Genomic DNA, 17,138 nt, shown 5'->3' on the forward strand with positions numbered 1-17,138 from the left:
CTTTCCAGGCAACCATCAGCCTACCTTTATCTGCCTGCCTGTCTTCAGGTTTACATCCCCCCCCCACAGCCTCTGCCTAGGGAAAGGGCAGTCTTTCCCTGCAGTGGGAACCAAAGCCGCTGACATCATTCTCCTCTCCCCCGTATGATCCGCACAACTACCCTATGAGGTATGTTAAGGTTGAAAGTGTGTGAATGGTCCATAATCCCCCAGGCAGCTTTTAAAACATGAACCTGGGACTTGCACACCATCTGTGGCAGTAATGGGGTGACTGCTGGCACCTTTTCCTATCATTTTTTGCCTTGTGGTATTCTGCTTGTGGTGTGATCTGTCTTCTTTGTGGTGTGGCATAATTGTGTTATTGGGTTTGTTTCTTTTGAAGGGGAAGTGTGAGTGAGGACATATTTTACCTCAGAATACACCAGGTCGCATAAGCAACTGACAGTTCCAACTGTCTTGGGGTGGGTGGGTTGAGGTGTGGAATGAAGTCCAATCAGCTTCCATATGCAAATGACCTTGAAACGTTGGCCCAATCAGAGAAGAGTGGGCTGAAGCGGCCCAGCCTAGAAGCCCCGTCCCTGCGTTCAGTCTGCAGATGGTCCTCTCCTGTCAGAGTCCCAGAGCAGACTGAGGAGACTGAACCGAACGGGGCTGACATGGGCAGGACTGCACAAAGCAGCCAGTCAACCCAGCCAGCATCTTCTGACTGACAGTTCTTGCGGCCAAACACTAAAGGTGTGCATTTTGGAACGTTGGAGCCCACTATGGCTTTATATATAAGGGAGAGATGCTTCATGCCAGCGCTGACTTTAAGCATTTTTACAGCTGTTTTGCAGCAATGTAACTCAGTAATATACACACTGCTTTCAGGCAGTAGCACAGAAAGAATGAGCTAAGTTGAATCACAAGAGAAAGGTTTGGTTATTTTAGATGTTTCCAGTACATAGGTCAGTACATAAGAGAGGGGGGTTGTAGCTAGTACACATAAGCACTGAGGTGTCTCAGGAAGTTTATTGTGTTCTCACAACACAGCAATGATTGCCTGCCTCTGTGCCTGTTGCCAACTTAGCAGCCTTCCAGTAGTATAACCCATTATCCCCCACCCCTTTCTCACCCACTGCTGTCAGAGCCCATGTTTCTATTGTCTTGTTTCACATCCTATGTATAGTTTATTCATCTTATATTGTATATTGACTAATATGTATCAATTTTAGAACTAATTTGATCCTGTCTTTTAAATTAATATCATCATCATCATACCTTTATTGGCATCGTAAAAGGGGGAACATTAAACGAATACATAAATATTACGAGTTAAAATATCCTAAGGTTACAGTATATTGCTTCGTATAAAAACGGCGACATGTAAAATTTTCCCCACTGACTCAGTTGTATTGTCACCAGTGTTGTTAAGTAAAAACAACAGTTTATATGCATCAGGAAAATCCATAATGCTGGATAAGATTGAAGATAAAATACTTTGTCTGATATTGTCATAATAAGAACATTCTAACATCACATAGGACACTCAATAGTTCCATTTAAACAGGGGCAATGTCTATTAATAAGTGGTATACCTTGAAATCTTCCGGATAAATCGCTGACGGTAAAATATTAAGCCTGGCAAGAGAAAAAATTCTGCGGATTTTTGGAGTTTGTAATTGGTAAAAATAACTGGGAAGAAGTCCTACAGTGGGGAGTATCCCATGGCTAAGAGGAGAGCAGGTCTTATTGGCTGCATTGTATAAATTGGCTAGCTCTATCTCCAATACTCTGTTCTTTTAAATTAATATTATTTTAATATTTTTGTAATAATTTTTATTAAGGGGTCCTTTTATTGGAATTAAAAATAAAATTATGTTTTATACATTCCCCCTGACGAAGTCTGCCTGTAGGACTTTTGTATAATAATAAATCAGTCAACCATCACCTGGTATTTTTTACCTTTTGTTCTGTAGGCACATCACTGGGTGCAGCCCATTTTTTTCATCCTTGCATATTCCAAGGTGCAATTAACTATTTTGACAGAATTATTAATGGCTCCAAAGCGCCCCCCCATACTATTTGAGTCTCCTAAATTAATTAGGCCCTGCTTGTTCATTTTTACAACTGGCTATAAAAGGTTGGGTGCAGATTTTGGTGCAGACACTTGGTGGCAGTGCTGTTAAAATATCTGCTTGTACCAGTGTTAAATGTTGAGGTTCAAAACCACCAGTAGGAGGATGCTGGGAAGCCAAGCAAGTAACCTCACCCACCTCATCACACTCAGCTAGGCAGTGTACTTTCCTTTTCCTCTCCGTATGTCCCTATGATCTGCATTCTCCTTTGCCACACATGTTGTGTCAGAGTGTTCCCAGCCCCAGATCCTTGGCATAGATTCTGCCTTGCTATGAATATAACAAGCTGATTGGTGCAACATAAGAACAAATTTAGAGTCCAGTGGCACCTTTAAGACCAACAAAGGTTTGTTCAAGGTATGAGCTTTCATGTGCATGCACACTTTTTCAAAAACATAACATAAGTTGGACACCAGGGAGGCCTAGTCATTTTCTGTGTGTTGCTGTAATGATGACAACCACTCGGCTTTTTAGGAGCTAACCATCCAAACCACTTCTCCCTTCCCTGCAGGTCACATTCTTTTGAAAATCAGGCCATAATTGGAGCTGTGTTTGGTATGCTTAAAAATCTGTCATTTATTTGGGTGCCTAAATTAGAATGGAGCACTCTGGAAAATCTGGTGGCAGGAACAGAACAGAAAGAGAGTGAAAAAGTTTAATTCCATAACCCGAGTGACGAAGGACAGCCAGCAAAGTTCAGACTGTTGTTTCCAGTAGAGCTGCAGTTCCAGTTTATATAGAGTCACAATGTAGCAAATCAAAAAGGGTCACCAAGATATTTGGTCTGCAAATCTGCAAAAAACAAATCTGCAAAACAAAGAGATAACATCCCACCCTTTCATGATGCACATTTTAACCCAGAATCATCAAATATTTGTTAGAATGTTATGAGTAAATGCAGGTGGGAGAATAAAGGTAATTTACTTTTTGAGGTTTTCTATTATCATCACTGCTTAGACCAAACTTTAACATTACAAAGCAGCCATGGATGTGAGGGGCAATTTGGATTAGGGTTGCCAGACCCCCACCAGGGGAAAGGTGTCACGGGCTGGGGTGCCAGTCAAACGGAGTCCAGAACAGGCCGGGGTCAGGAGCCAGAGACACAGAACCAACTCCAAAATCACTAACCAGAAGCATAGTCCAAAGCCAAGCTGGAGTCAGGAGGCAGGAACACAGAGCCAAGTCCAAAGCCAGGGGGTCCAAAGGTCTAGGTGCAAGGGCTGAGCTAAAGTGGATGCGCGCAGCAAGAAGCTGACTCGTTGCTTCCATGAAGAGTACTGCCCAGAGTGTGAAGTTAAATACTGCTACCAATTAGCCAGCTGCACGATCACTCAGGCTCCTGTTAGAACTCTGGGCTAGCCGAGTGTCTTCCCTGTAGCCTGGCCTCTTGTTGCCTGGTTGCTAAGTTTTGCTGCAGTCGCTCCCTTAAACGAGTCACACTTGGGGGTGAGTCATGAGGAGTTTCAGCTTGCAATTCTTCCCCGTATCTGGGTCAGGTGTGAAGAATGCTGATACAGGCAACTGCCAGCTATCCTCCTCTGCTGCTTCAGAGGGGCCAGCTGTGGTTTCTGCAAGATCTGGAAGCTCTGGCAGCTCTCCCTCATCCATGCCCATGACACAAGGCAACCTCTGCTTTTGTGGGGTGTTTCACCATCACTGGCCAGCTGGCCGGTGGGGGGAAATCCTGCACCTAGCTGGCCCGCAAGGTAATATGAGGACATCACCTGGAAGTGATGTCATCATATTGCTGACATCGCATGACAACACTCTAGTTTTGGGACAAAATGGTAAAATAGGCTACAAAGTGACGTCACTTCCAGCATATCCCAGAGAGAACCCAGGATGGCTGCCAGGTAGGACCTGGCAACGCTAATTTGGATGGGGACAATAGCATGGGGGGGTTAACACATGACCTTTTGTGCAGTTTTACCCTTCGGTGAAACTCCTCAGTACAGAAAAAGGACAAATCACTGCCCCTCCTGCAGCTGTTTTTTATGTTTAAGGAATCAGAAGCAACCATAGATCTCCCACGTAAAATTAAGTCTGTTTTTAGCTCTACCAAGTAAACAATAGGCTTTCTACTAGATGTATGTTTAGATAGACAGGAAAGAACCCTTATGTTTTGCACAGGATTCAGACAGGTCAAGATGACAGGATAGAGAAGCACTTCTCATCAGCCGGTATAAGTATTTAAAAATACTGTCAGGCTCTCAGTTAGAATGCAGATTTGTGTGACCCTCATTTCCTTTTTTTACAAGAAAACCTAGTGGCTTCTCTCTTTCCATCAATGGATGTTCAAGTTAACCTTTGGGCAGGATGAAGTCAGCCATTCACTTCACCTCTACCAGGAAGCTCCAGAAAACTCAGGTTGTCTGCAGTTTTCAAGGACATCGCTGTATTAGTTGCAATTGGCTCATAGGTTGTTCACAGCTGTGACCATGAGAGGCTCACTTATATTTCTAAATGAAGTTTGACACTCTTGAGAATAAGAGTCTTTTCTAGATCATATTTTTAAAAGATGATTTTATACTTACTGTGACATTCTTGCTAACCCTGATGCTACAGCTGCAGTGTAATATCTCAACAAATAGTGGCGGGGAAGGCAACATAGCTATAGGGAATGGTCCCACTTTCTTCATTGTCTTTTCCTATTAGGGATACTCACTGGAGGAATCACATTGAACAAGGGGAAAAGAGAAAGGGTCATGAAATGGGGTGTGTGACTCTTTGCAGGTGTATCTCTGTGTTGTTGTTTTTTTAAAAAAAATTCCAGGTTGCATGAGCGTACTCAATACTGTGACTGAGAAGGTAACCGAGGTTCAACGTGGGAAGATAATACCTGTGCTGAGCACAAGGGAGCAGACAGGCACCCAGACAGACAGAATTAGCCTGTAAAGCAGCATCAACCTCCCACCCCCAAGAAAAAGGCATTCATTGAGACCCATCCCCCCTCCTTCTTCCAGACAACAGCAAAACTCAGAGTTGTACTTCTTTGTTGCTTCCCACACTGCATCTCTGTAAACATGAACAAATTTGTGGACTGCTGCACTTTGTTCAGCACCCCAACCCAAAAATTTCATTGGCTCATATCAAGGCAGACACTATTATATTTGCCATTTGCCCAGGAGTGGTGGGTAAACTCCCACCCCTGGGCTCCAGGCCCCATCAGGGCTCTGCACTTCTGTGGGAGCAAAGACTGGGGAGAGAGAGCAATGCTGTGCAACAGCACACTGTCTTTTCTGGTTTGTGTCCAGAAGTGACATCACAATCCTCTAGAAATTTCCCCCTCTCTAGAAACCATAGAGATGAGTGAATTCATAGAGTGTCATGGCATGACTTATGGGTACAAACCAGAAGTGTTGTCACATAACATCACTCCCTGCCCCAAAATACTCCCACTGGTTGCCAGCACTTGGTTGGTAACCCTAGTCACTTCCTCTCAGTTTAACCAAACTGAGAGTAGAAACCCATGTCTGCTGCCCATAGCCTTGCCAACTCACCCTCTATGGTGGGCACTCTCCAGTTGGTGGGCATTGTAATACAGTAATTTTGTTAATATTTTGGTAATCTGAGGCCCTAAACTGTAGTTTACTTATCTTGTGCATAAATCCAGCTTTGGTCCAGACTTGAAGTAGTCACTAACTATCATGGGCCATGGAAGAACATCTTTCAGTTATCAGCACCCATTGAGGAAGCTTCTGCCAGTCATGCTGTCCATTAGCAGACTGTCCTTTTCTCCTACAAAAGTAGTCACTTGACAGCTGTTACAACAATGTAGTCGAAACAGAATCATAAATGAGGCAATGACTGCAGAGAAGTAGGGACATTTTTGCCACATTGTTGGATCTGTTTTCAAATCATATCCTTTTGGAAAAACTAGGCAAGAAAACATTTCATATCTCACATGGGCTGCACAAATCAGTGAAGATATTACCACAAAATCACTACACAAAGACACTCCATCCATTTGGGGGGTACTCTACTAATACCAGACTTCTTACCAGGAAGAAGCATTAGTACAAGAGGTGGTTGGTTGGATCCACCAATGAATGATGCTCTATTATGGAGAGACAAGTATTACAATTTGTCACAGTGGAGAGTGCAGCAATTTTCACAGCACCAGGTTGCCATTCGTATAAGACTTAAGAAGAGAAATATAATTGTGTTGTGGGAAAACAGATGCACTGGTTGCATGATTGACACCTACCCCGGTCAGCCAAATGGCCAGGCAAATTTGCCAGGCTTGTCATGTGCCAATGCTACTGAAGTGCTCCTGGAATGTGGAAGTGAAACTACTAAAATAGTTCATTTTATTCCCTAGGTAAGAGTTGTCCCTTGAAGGTAGGTCAGAAGCTTTAATGGATACAGAATATGGCTGCCTGTCTGCTGCCTGGGACTAGCTGCTATATGCAATATTAAAACATTCACATTGCCTCCCATTCAGATTTAAGGCTCAATTCAAGGTCCTTGTGCTAATCTTCACAACCTTATCTTCAAGCTGGCCTCCCCTTTCCTTCCCCCTATGAGTCGAGTCACTCTTATGTGTCTGTTGAGGTATAATTTATTTTAAAGTATTAGTGTTTTACTTATTTTATTGTATTTATTGTGTGTATTTTGTTATTCTGTTTTTATTATGTAAATCTGCACTCAGCAGATTATTATTATTTTTTTGGCCCCCTGAAGGGGATTTTTATTGCATTTTTTTATATACTACAAACTACAATGAAATATTGGGAAGGGGTAACTACATCTAGGGAGACAGGAAAGAAAACCACAACTAACTAAAACCCCAAGAATAGGAGATCATCACAACAGCTTGTATAAATATTAATCTTAAATTGTTAATATTACTTTGAACATAGTCGGCTATGCTAATTTTTTTTATCTTTTTATCCAAAGTTTTAACCATTCAAGTGAACCCACAGAGCATCCCACAATAAAACTAAAGTTTAAAGACACACTTCAGAGTCCTTCAGCCTTCATTTTGTCTTATCTTTTCTAATCCTCAATTTATATGTACGCTTGGGGGCAGCCGCCCCCTTATCATAAAGAGAGTCCTCGTCGGAAGACCCTGAGTCCAATTCGCCACCGGATTTGCTGTCATCTTCTTCCTTCTCGACCTCAGCTGGCTCTCAGGAACTCATGTGCTTTGGAAACAGAGTCAATCTTTTATTTTTTATCTTGTAGTTTGAAAATGACTCCTTCTGGAATTAACCATCTGTAGACAATGCTGTTTGTTTGAAGAAAAAGGTTTAAATCTTTATATTTCTTTCTCTTTTGCCTTATTTTGAATGGAATGTCTTTTAGAATCCTGATAGTGTTGTCCCCGATTTTCAAGGGTGTTCCTGTAGTTGCTTTCAGGATAGAATCCCTCATGTGTCGCTTTGAGAATCGAGCCACTATTTCCGCAGGCAGATTATTCTTTCCGATGTACGCGGAATGGGACCTATAGACCACATCCATTTCGCTTGCAAGATACTCCGCTTTCAAATCTGTAACTGGGGGGGCTCAAGCAGGCTGGTTTCACTTTTACTGGTTTGTCTTTCTCTGCCCTCTTCCCCACCATCTTTATGGATTGTTTACTTTTATGAAATCTTGCTAAAGTCTCTGAAATACACCCATACGCTTATCTGCACTCTGGTAAGTCTCTCAAAACAGATTTCAATGCTTTTTCTTCCGTCCCCCCCTAAGTATTTTGTTGTTTAGTTCATGCGTATGGGAGGGGCCTCTCCCCCGCTCGCTTTTTTCGCCGTTCCCAGGGGGTAGCTTTCTTTTAAAATTCTCATTTCACTTTAACCCAACTCACAGTTCATCGTTGGTCATGCGACCTCGCTCGGCATATGTTTGTTATGACCGTTGATGTATGTTGTAAAAAATTGTAATGGTGACTAACTGGTTGGTTTGTAATTTTGGATTCTCAGGACATTTGTATACTGTTTTTCAGTTATTACATGTCTTGATATGTTGTACTTCCTCTTAATAAACATTTAAGAAAAAAACGCTCGATCTCTGACGCTTGTCCCGGTCAGCGGCTCTAGATCCATACGGACACTCAGTGGCAGGACCGTCAGGGCGGAGGAGCGCCTCAATTCCCCAGCATCGCACTGGCAAAGAGGCCACCCCTCAAAAGCCCCATGGCTAGGAGCCTTTTGCCAAGGCTCCGGGGGGGGTAGTGACCTGTGTCCCCCCTTTCTGCTGGTGCGCAGATCACATCCCCAGGAGGTCCGGGAGATGCGTCTGCCAACATGTAACCATAAACCGGCTGGGCCACTCAGCAGATTATTATAGGTTCTAACCTGCCCTGGGCCTGCTTTGCGGGGAGGGCAGGATAAAAACTGGAGGAAATAAATAAATAAAATATCTGAATCACTGTCTCTATATGAAACCATGTGCCTGCTTCAGTGAACCCAACAATTCCTCCTTATAGTGTCATCTTTGCAGTGGGCATATATGACCGACTCCTACTGCTTGTTTTACTCTGAGGCAGATTCCTCCCCAAAAAACACTAAATAACTGTTCCCCACTCTTTTTGAGCAGCCCCTTGGTAGCATGTGGTAATAAATGGTTTATGACCTTCTGAATGTCCCACCCTGTGGTAGAGAAGATATTTGGCTTTTGCCCAGGCCACAGATTTATTATGGATAAGCAGGAGCCCACTTGTTATTTCCTTTGAAAATGGCACTTGACACAAAGTAAAGTTGAAACAGGAATGGATGACTTTATTAAACAGGCATGGTTGGGTTAGGAATAGGCAGGGGATGAGAAAACTGAGGTAAATTTTGTTGTATTTACAAATTATGACGGGCTACAAAATATTGTTGAAGCTTAGTTTCTTAGAGGCTCAGTTTTTAACAAAGGATTGCTTGTCTTGGAGATTTCTTAACTGCAGCAATGTGTCATAATAAAGATTCATATAACTATCTTAGTTTCCTGGAGACTAGTACTTTCTTCCTGTACTTATTCTCCCTCCCTGTGAGATTACTGCTCTCCCTTTGACTCTAGAGGAGTCTAAGACCGGTTCCTTTTTCAACCAATCCACTGGTCCCTTCAGAACTGAACACACTGAATAAATGAGACGGAAATATTCTCCTTTACCTACAAGCAATATTCCTTTCCTGTTTGGCTAGACTGACAGCTTCAACCTACTGACCAATCCCTCTTGCCAAAACTAGCCCTCAGTGAAATAAATGGTTTTCAGCTTGGCTGATGCATAAACTAAAGTTCATATTTGGAACTTTTCCTTAGATTTGACATTACACAGTAAAGGCAAGAAGTTGTGTCCCTTCATTTCACAAGTGAACTTGTGTTTCCCTCTGACATACACACTAACTCCACTTATCTGGCTTCTGACACACCAGCAGAGACAAAGCAAGACAAAAAAGACCATTTCCCTCAGCACTCAGCTGTTCTTAAAGCTATCCCCAGCTGGCACTGACCAATCAGAGGGGGGGGGTTGCACACAGGCAGCAGCTATATTTTTGTGGACACCTCCTGTTGTTTTATATGATACATTGTTAGCTTGTTGTGAAAACCTGTTTTTAATTTTTGTGTGTTATAAACTGCTCCGAGCTTTTAAGAACAGTGATATAAAAGCAGTCTGTGAGTAAACAGAGTACATGGTTTCAGTGAAAAAAAATGGGTGCATCAACAATGTTATTTAGTGCCAATTAAAAACAAAACAAAAACCAACAGCAACTGTAGCACCTAGAGGTAGTTTGATTGGGCAAAACTGGTGTCAATGAAATACTGTGTCAAGGATATATTTAGAGTCATAGATAATTTTATAATACTTCCTTTTTGTCTCCCCCCCCAGATAAACTTTCTAGACCATGAAGGTGGTTGCCAGCCTAATTTTCCCACTGATACTTGTTCTACTCTGTGAAGTAAATGGGCAGAGGCGCAGACCTCCAAAGAAGCGTGTTACTCCTCCACCTGTTGAACCAGTTGAACCTACAGATTTGCCTCCGCCCTTGCCACCAGGACCCCCCTCCATTTTTCCGGACTGCCCTAGAGAATGCTTTTGCCCTCCAGATTTCCCTTCCGCTTTGTACTGCGACAGCCGCAACCTGAGGAAAGTGCCCATCATTCCATACAGGATCCATTATCTCTACCTTCAGAACAACTTTATTGAAGACCTTCCTGAGGAATCCTTCAAAAATGCCACAGAGCTGAGGTGGATCAATCTGGACAACAATCGTATCAAGAAGGTAGATAAGCGGGTATTAGACAAGTTGGAGAGCCTTGTCTTCTTGTACATGGAGAAGAACCATCTTAAGGAAATCCCCAGCAATCTGCCTCCAAATCTGGAGCAGCTTCGGCTGAGCAGAAACCGAATCTCCAAGATAGCCCCTGGTGCCTTCAACAAGCTGGAGCACCTCATTCTCCTAGATCTCCATAACAATGAACTGAATGATGCAGTCTTCAACAAGAACACTTTCAAAGGGCTCAAGAATCTTATACAGCTCAACTTAGCTCGCAATATACTAAGGAAGATGCCACCTGGAATTCCCACTGCTGTCCACCAGCTCTTCCTAGATAAGAACAACATTACTGACATCCCCAACAATTACTTCAAGGACTTCCCCAACTTGGCATTCCTCAGGCTTAATTACAATGGCCTCACTGACAAAGGGCTACCCAAGAACTCTTTCAATATCACTAATTTGCTGGTCTTGCATCTGGCACACAACAAGCTTACCAGCATCCCCTACATCAACCCCAAGTTGGAGCATCTTTACTTGAATGATAACTCAATTGAAAGTGAGTTACTACAGGCTGAAAATTGGTTAGGTCTACAGAAGATTATCTTTTGTTTGTTTGTTTTGGGGAGGAGACTAATGTGCTTAAGTACAGCCTTATTGTTAATGGTTCAGTGTCTATTATCAAAACCAAAAGAATACTGCTTATATTGAAGCATCAAATTGGCAGAAATGATGAGTAGTCTAGTCTCTTGCCTTTCTTTTGGAAGCCTCTTAAAATTCTGGTTCTAGAGTTTCTCCAATGACAAGTACCTTTATTTGCAGGTGCATATATGGTCTAAGAATAATGTATGAAATCCAGATCTCTCTTGTAATTCTAGCAGTTCTTTGTGCAGTTTCAGCAAAGCAATACTTATTTCACAGGATAGATGTCATTCTACAAAATGCATAGGCAGAGCTGTGGGGAAAAAGAAAAAATCTCTTCAATTTCTGCCCCAGATGTTTGTGCTGCTGCAGCTTCCACCACCTGCTGCCTTGATTGAAAACATCTGCAGGGGAGCAAGAATGCAGAATTCCTTCCAGAATTTTTTTAGCGAGGAAAGGAAACAATAAGTCACAACACTTAAAAATAGGTCCAAGTGCGCAGTATTTTTTCATTATGCGTTAAAGTTTCAGAAGAGGTTAAACCTCCAGAAGAGCAGCAGATAGACATTAAACCCTACATAAGGATGTCCTCAAAGGATATAGAAACTCATCTGAGTAATGTTATGCACATCTGGCATCCCAAGGCAATAACATTCCTTTGGAACGAGGACAGCCCATTGATACAACATTGATAACTCTAAAGTTGAATGGCACACAGGCAGAATTCCAGACAAATAATGCTTCCTCTTAAATTATACAGATTTGTTTTAAATTTATCACTTAGGCCACTTCTGCACTGTCATTTTTGTCACTTGTTTGTCCCTGTTGCTTCAGGGTCCCCCCCCCCAATGTGTTTTGCTTTCTCTAGTAGTCCCAGAGGGAGCAAAACACATGTGGGAAAGGAGGGGAGAAACCCAAAGCAATAGGGGGAAACGAGTGACAAAAGCGACAGTGCAGAAGTGGCCTTAGATTCACACTGGCCTTTGAGATTCAAGTCGGAGGTCATTGTAAGGTCACACTGTAAATCTTTTCTCTGCCAGTCAGAAGGCAGGAGACCTAGTACAAGGGACAAACTGTGAAGCCAAGATTTATTTGGATTGTTTCCTCACTAAAGCTGCAAGATTCAAAATGATGGTTGGCTCTCATGCAACTTAATATTGAAATCTGCCCCATGTTATTGATATAAATATTTCAGTGGTTGACCTTAAGGTTTTTAAGTCTTTTAGGGGATTTTCAGAGTGGAAACTTCAAGGATCTGACATTTCTTTCGAAAGTTTTTCATATGTTTCTGTGCATCAGTGATTCCATCTGTACAGTTGGGATAAAATCATATCCTCACAGCAAAGGCATGATGTCTGTGGGTGTACACATAACTGACTGGAAATGGGAAGACTTCAGTCCAGTTACTTCAGTGAAGAAGCCACTGAGATGGCATGCCAGCATAGGCCTTAGCTCTGTCTAGCCTGTGTTGCCTAGCTGGAGACAGCATCGTAGCCCACATCCCCTTAGTCCCAAAGTAGCAGAAGAAAGTAAGAGTAAAAAAAGGAGAAATAAGAATAATTTTCAGCTTGAAGATCTTCTGATCTCCAGGTCATATATGGGAAGCTGTACCATAATTGTACCAGTTATGCATCTGTGTTTATAGATGTATGTGAAATGGAGGGATAATTACAAAGTTATCTAATTCAAAATATTTCAGGCTATCCTCTGGAGCCATCTTTTCTGAGCTAAGACAAAAATGTGTGAGCTGGAGGCTAAAAAACTGTGAGCTAGCTCACACTAATTCAGCTTAGGGGGAACACTGCCAGTGACAGCAATGGTCATCAGAAAAGCACAGAGTTCCTCTTTCCAGATTCATACTGATGCAAGCATACTTGCCTCTAGTCCAGTGATGGCGAACCTTTTAGAGACCGAGTGCCCAAACTGCGACCCAAAACCCACTTATTTATCGCAAAGTGCCAACACGGCAATTTAACCTGAATACTGAGGTTTTACTTTAGAAAGAACAAATCAGATATTAACTTAAGATGATCCAAACAAAGTAAGGAAAGCAATCCCAAATGTTTTCATTTACTTAAAATTATTTGGCAGAGAATTCGACACTTTAATGATGGTCTGGCCCTGGCTGGGGCAATGGCACGCGTGCCCACAGAGAGGCCTTTGAGTGCCACCTCTGGCACCCGTGCCATAGGTTTGCTACCACTGCTCTAGTCCATTTCCAGCTTTTCTTACTTGTCACTAGGACTTGGGAAGAGAGTTTATTCATTTAAGATTGGGTTGCTTTGTTAGTGTGAGGCTGAGTTTGTGAAATCTTGGTATGACCAAGTAATTTGATCTTGTGCTGTCCTAAGGAGTGTTGCATCCTTCTATGTCCACGGCTTAGAAAAGTGTAAGCTTGTGTGGTAAACCCATGGGAGGTGAATGAGCTTTTGCACGCAGTTAATAAGGAAATGGCTGAACTGAAAACCAGCTAGGACATGAAAGACACAGGGTTTGTGAAACTGCATATGGGGTGCACTGTGCTGGTCACCTGATGTATGACTTGGCTGGAAGCAATTTGCGGCTTTAGGTGGAATACTTTCTGTAGGCAGAAAATTCTTGAAGGAAGAGTGAGATAAAAACGCAGTTAGATAAATAAATAGCATGTATGTGGCTTGATTCAGGAACTCTTATTATTAAGGTTATATAGTTCTTACAAGGAGCACATATTTTATAGTGCTTTTTGAAAGAACCAGGGGAGGGGGGCAAGTAGAATTTTTTTACCATCTGCACTGGTTCCCTCAAAAGTAAAAAACCTCACAAAAACTCATCCCAAATGGAGAGGGTTTTAACGTCTGTTACAAAAAACAAAAACATCTTCTTATCATATACAGAACAAAATAGTTAAACATGGGCAGGCAAAGAAATGAAATCCACAATAATGATGCAATAACTATTGTAATATTGTGGTGATCTTAACAAAATAATAATAGAAAAAATAATCTATTGATTAGCCATCAGAATCACCTGGCAATCGTACGCAAAAGAAAAAGAAGGCTTGATTTAAAACATACTTGCTTTGGGTTTGAGCAACTCTTACCAGACTGTTTTCCCACTATCAAATAATTAGAAAGGACTAAGAATTAGTTTTATATGTGCAAATTTTGCAGGAAGAATAATGCATGCATATGAAAGGCAAGGCAGTAGGAGGGTCTATGTTGATGTCATGGTAAAACTGTGGTAGCAGAGTTCCAAAGAAGAAAAATCTCAGAGCCCAGCTGTGGGCCTGCCTGGGCTTCCCAACTAAGCTTCCTTCTATTTCCCCCCAAATCAGGGACCTGCACAATGGAAACTACACATTGGTTCCAAGTTTATTATACAATAGTCAGCTTGACTTCCTTATGGGAAAACAGATGGAGATTGCTCCGTTTCAGAGCCTTCACCACAAGCAATTGTTGTAATGAGATGTAGTTATACATCTCAAAATTAAAGCAATCAATAATCAAATGTGAATGGAATTACATATCTACACACCTGTCATTTACATAAGCTCATACACCTGTTGCACAATCAACAAGCATCTAATTACATCACACCTGTTTCAATGCTGCATTGTAACCTATATCTCAAAATGGTCTGTACTAGTCTAAAAACACAGGGATGATGTGGCTATGACATGGTGGACCCAACCTGGGGTCTATTTGTGCTGGTTAGCATCTACCTGTCATAGCCATATCATCCCTGTACTTTTCTAAGCAATTAATATAATATTAATATTAATTAATTAGAAAAGTAATTAGTATAAATCAACCTGGTTGATTGTGCAATAGGCATAAGAGCTTATATAAATGGTAGGTGTGTATATTTAAAGGCCTACAGAAGTAAAATGTTAGTAAAATGTTCGAAGAAGCGGTGGTACATCTAACATTCATAGAGCTTGAAGCCAAAAGGTTCTGCTGCAGTAACATAGCCTGATTGTCTTAAAATAACCCTGAGAGTTAAAAGAATGATGTATTTCCACAGGGTAAAAAGAAAAGTGCAGATCTCCCAAAATTAACGTCTTGCTTTCTTTTCCTCCCTTAGCTATCAATGGAACTGAGGTATGCCCCACTTCTCTGTTCACTTTCCAAGAACCATCCTCAGATCTTGACAACGTGCCCCATCTTCGCTACCTACGCCTAGATGGCAACCACCTGAAGCCCCCCATCCCTTTGGACCTGATGATGTGTTTCCGACTGTTGCAGTCTGTTATTTTCTAAGCCTTGTAGCAATCGCCACTCCCCCAGGACTTTGGCTTTGCGCAGTGACTTGATTCCAGTCTATGTTAGACATGGGGAATATATCCTGTCATCTCTCCCTGACCTTTCCTCCCTACTGCGTTCTCTTTTCTGCTCTGTCCTATTTCCTACTCTTTTGGCTGCAGTAATATTTTGTTTTCAATGCTACTCCTCCCCTATTCAGCATCTTATGAACATCCTTAGAAATGTTGCCCATCATGTATTCACAAACTAGCCATAAGTTACAGTAAAACAGGTATCTCATATCCTTAACTTACATCAAATGTAGAGATGGGAGCATGCACAGCATTTGCAGCCCTTGTGATAGTGCCTTGCTGTCTTGAGCTTTATATAGAGTTATTGCCTCCCCGCTATGACAACAACAAGCTTATAAAAGAGGTTATGTTTTGCATAATTCTCCGAGAGAAAAGGCAAATGCAATTTCAGTATGCCATTTGTCTAGCAATGATGTTAAGAAAAGGAATAGCCAGACATTAGGTGGCAAGTGTAAGTGCCGCTTAAGTAGAAACTCTGTCCTGTATGAAGTACTATTGAGTGCATAAATCCTATGGAGTCATGCAAGGTATATTGTAAATACAATGCAAAGAGATTAGGAATTGATATTCCTCCTGTTTTTGCTCTTTGGCATGGTACAGATGATGATTCTAAAACAAAACTGCAGGAATGTACCGAATGATCAACATTAACGTGACCTCCATCACTCAGGGCTTGAAAAGCAGTGTGTCAAGGGGAAATGGTTGCTCATCCTGAGTTCCTGCAACCAAGTTCCAGAGTCATTGTGAGGCTATGGCCCATTCTGCATCTAGCATTCGCTCTACTGTTTTACCAAACCCACATTGGAACAGAAATTCCCCTCTACATTGCATGCCACTTTCACTTTCTTTGACTGTCAGATTTTATGGTAGCCTCCACACTGCATGCTGGTTTCACTTCCTTTGATCTCTTGGTTTTATGGTACTGTCTGCGTGGATTTATGGCCACTTTATGGCCGTTCAGGGATGACTCTGCAGTCAGTACAGCATATACAGTACAGGTGTATTTGAATGTGGTTTTGAGCTGCATCTTTTTCTGTTCCAGTGTGGGTTTGGTAAAACAATGGAGCAAATGCTAGATGCAGAATGGGCCTATGGCTCATTTTGCATCATCAGTTCTTAACAGTTTGCTTGAAATGAAGTATTGGAGATAATTTGACACTTGATGATGGTTGCATTTTTTCTTTTGAATGACATGCCCAGAATACATCATGAACAGCTGGTGCAATCTATACCTTATCATGGGTTTCTAAGGATCTGATATCTGGGTTTTTTTTGTATGAGTAGTACCTTACTTCATTCACAATCTCCTCATTAGTTTCTGTGCAGATGTCAAAGGAAAGCATCTCCAGTTACTCAAGGCCTGGCTCCCTGAAGTGTTCAAACAAGAGGTGCTGGCTCAGTGTAAGTGAAAAAATGTTCTAGGTTCAGTCCTTGACATCTACAGTTAAAGGATCAGATAGCAGCTGATGTGAAAGACTCCTCTTCTTAAGTAAGAGGAACAAGAGAATATAAGAATTTACTTGAAAAGAGGCATCTTCTAAGGGATGAACTGCCTCCCCTAATCTCTATTGGCAGCAGCAACCAGCACTGGTATCAACAGGGTCCACATATGGCTAATTTACAAGGATTTATAAACTCCTTCACTGTGGAGTTGTACAGAAATAGACACTTGGATCATTTTGCTTTGTTTTTCATAATCTTTTCTTTTTTCATGTGCTATCCTTTGTTCTGCAAACATACGAAGAGCAACAAGGAACAAGAATGTTCAATAAGAGGCCATGAAATACAAACCAAACCAGCTGCCTTGGACATCTCTGGCTCAACATAGCGGCCTCTTTCTCAGGATCTAGTTCTTATGTTACGTAA

At 41.8% G+C, this 17,138-nt stretch overlaps 1 protein-coding gene across 1 annotated transcript in view; it reads left to right on the plus strand.

Annotated features, from left to right (window-relative positions):
• PRELP (proline/arginine-rich end leucine-rich repeat protein) overlaps nucleotides 1-16,087 on the plus strand; it is a 39,081-nt gene extending 22,994 nt beyond the window's left edge. Inside the window, exons 2-3 of the mRNA XM_015407315.1 lie at nucleotides 9,931-10,877; nucleotides 15,023-16,087. Of these exons, the coding sequence (XP_015262801.1) occupies nucleotides 9,947-10,877; nucleotides 15,023-15,198 (1,107 nt within the window). The 5' untranslated portion in view covers nucleotides 9,931-9,946 and the 3' untranslated portion in view covers nucleotides 15,199-16,087. The remainder of the gene's footprint in view (nucleotides 1-9,930; nucleotides 10,878-15,022) is intronic.
• Nucleotides 16,088-17,138: the final 1,051 nt, after the last annotated feature.

This window comes from Gekko japonicus, unplaced genomic scaffold (assembly GCF_001447785.1).
Source record: "Gekko japonicus isolate JY-2015 unplaced genomic scaffold, Gekko_japonicus_V1.1 scaffold228, whole genome shotgun sequence".
Lineage (NCBI taxonomy): Eukaryota > Metazoa > Chordata > Lepidosauria > Squamata > Gekkonidae > Gekko > Gekko japonicus.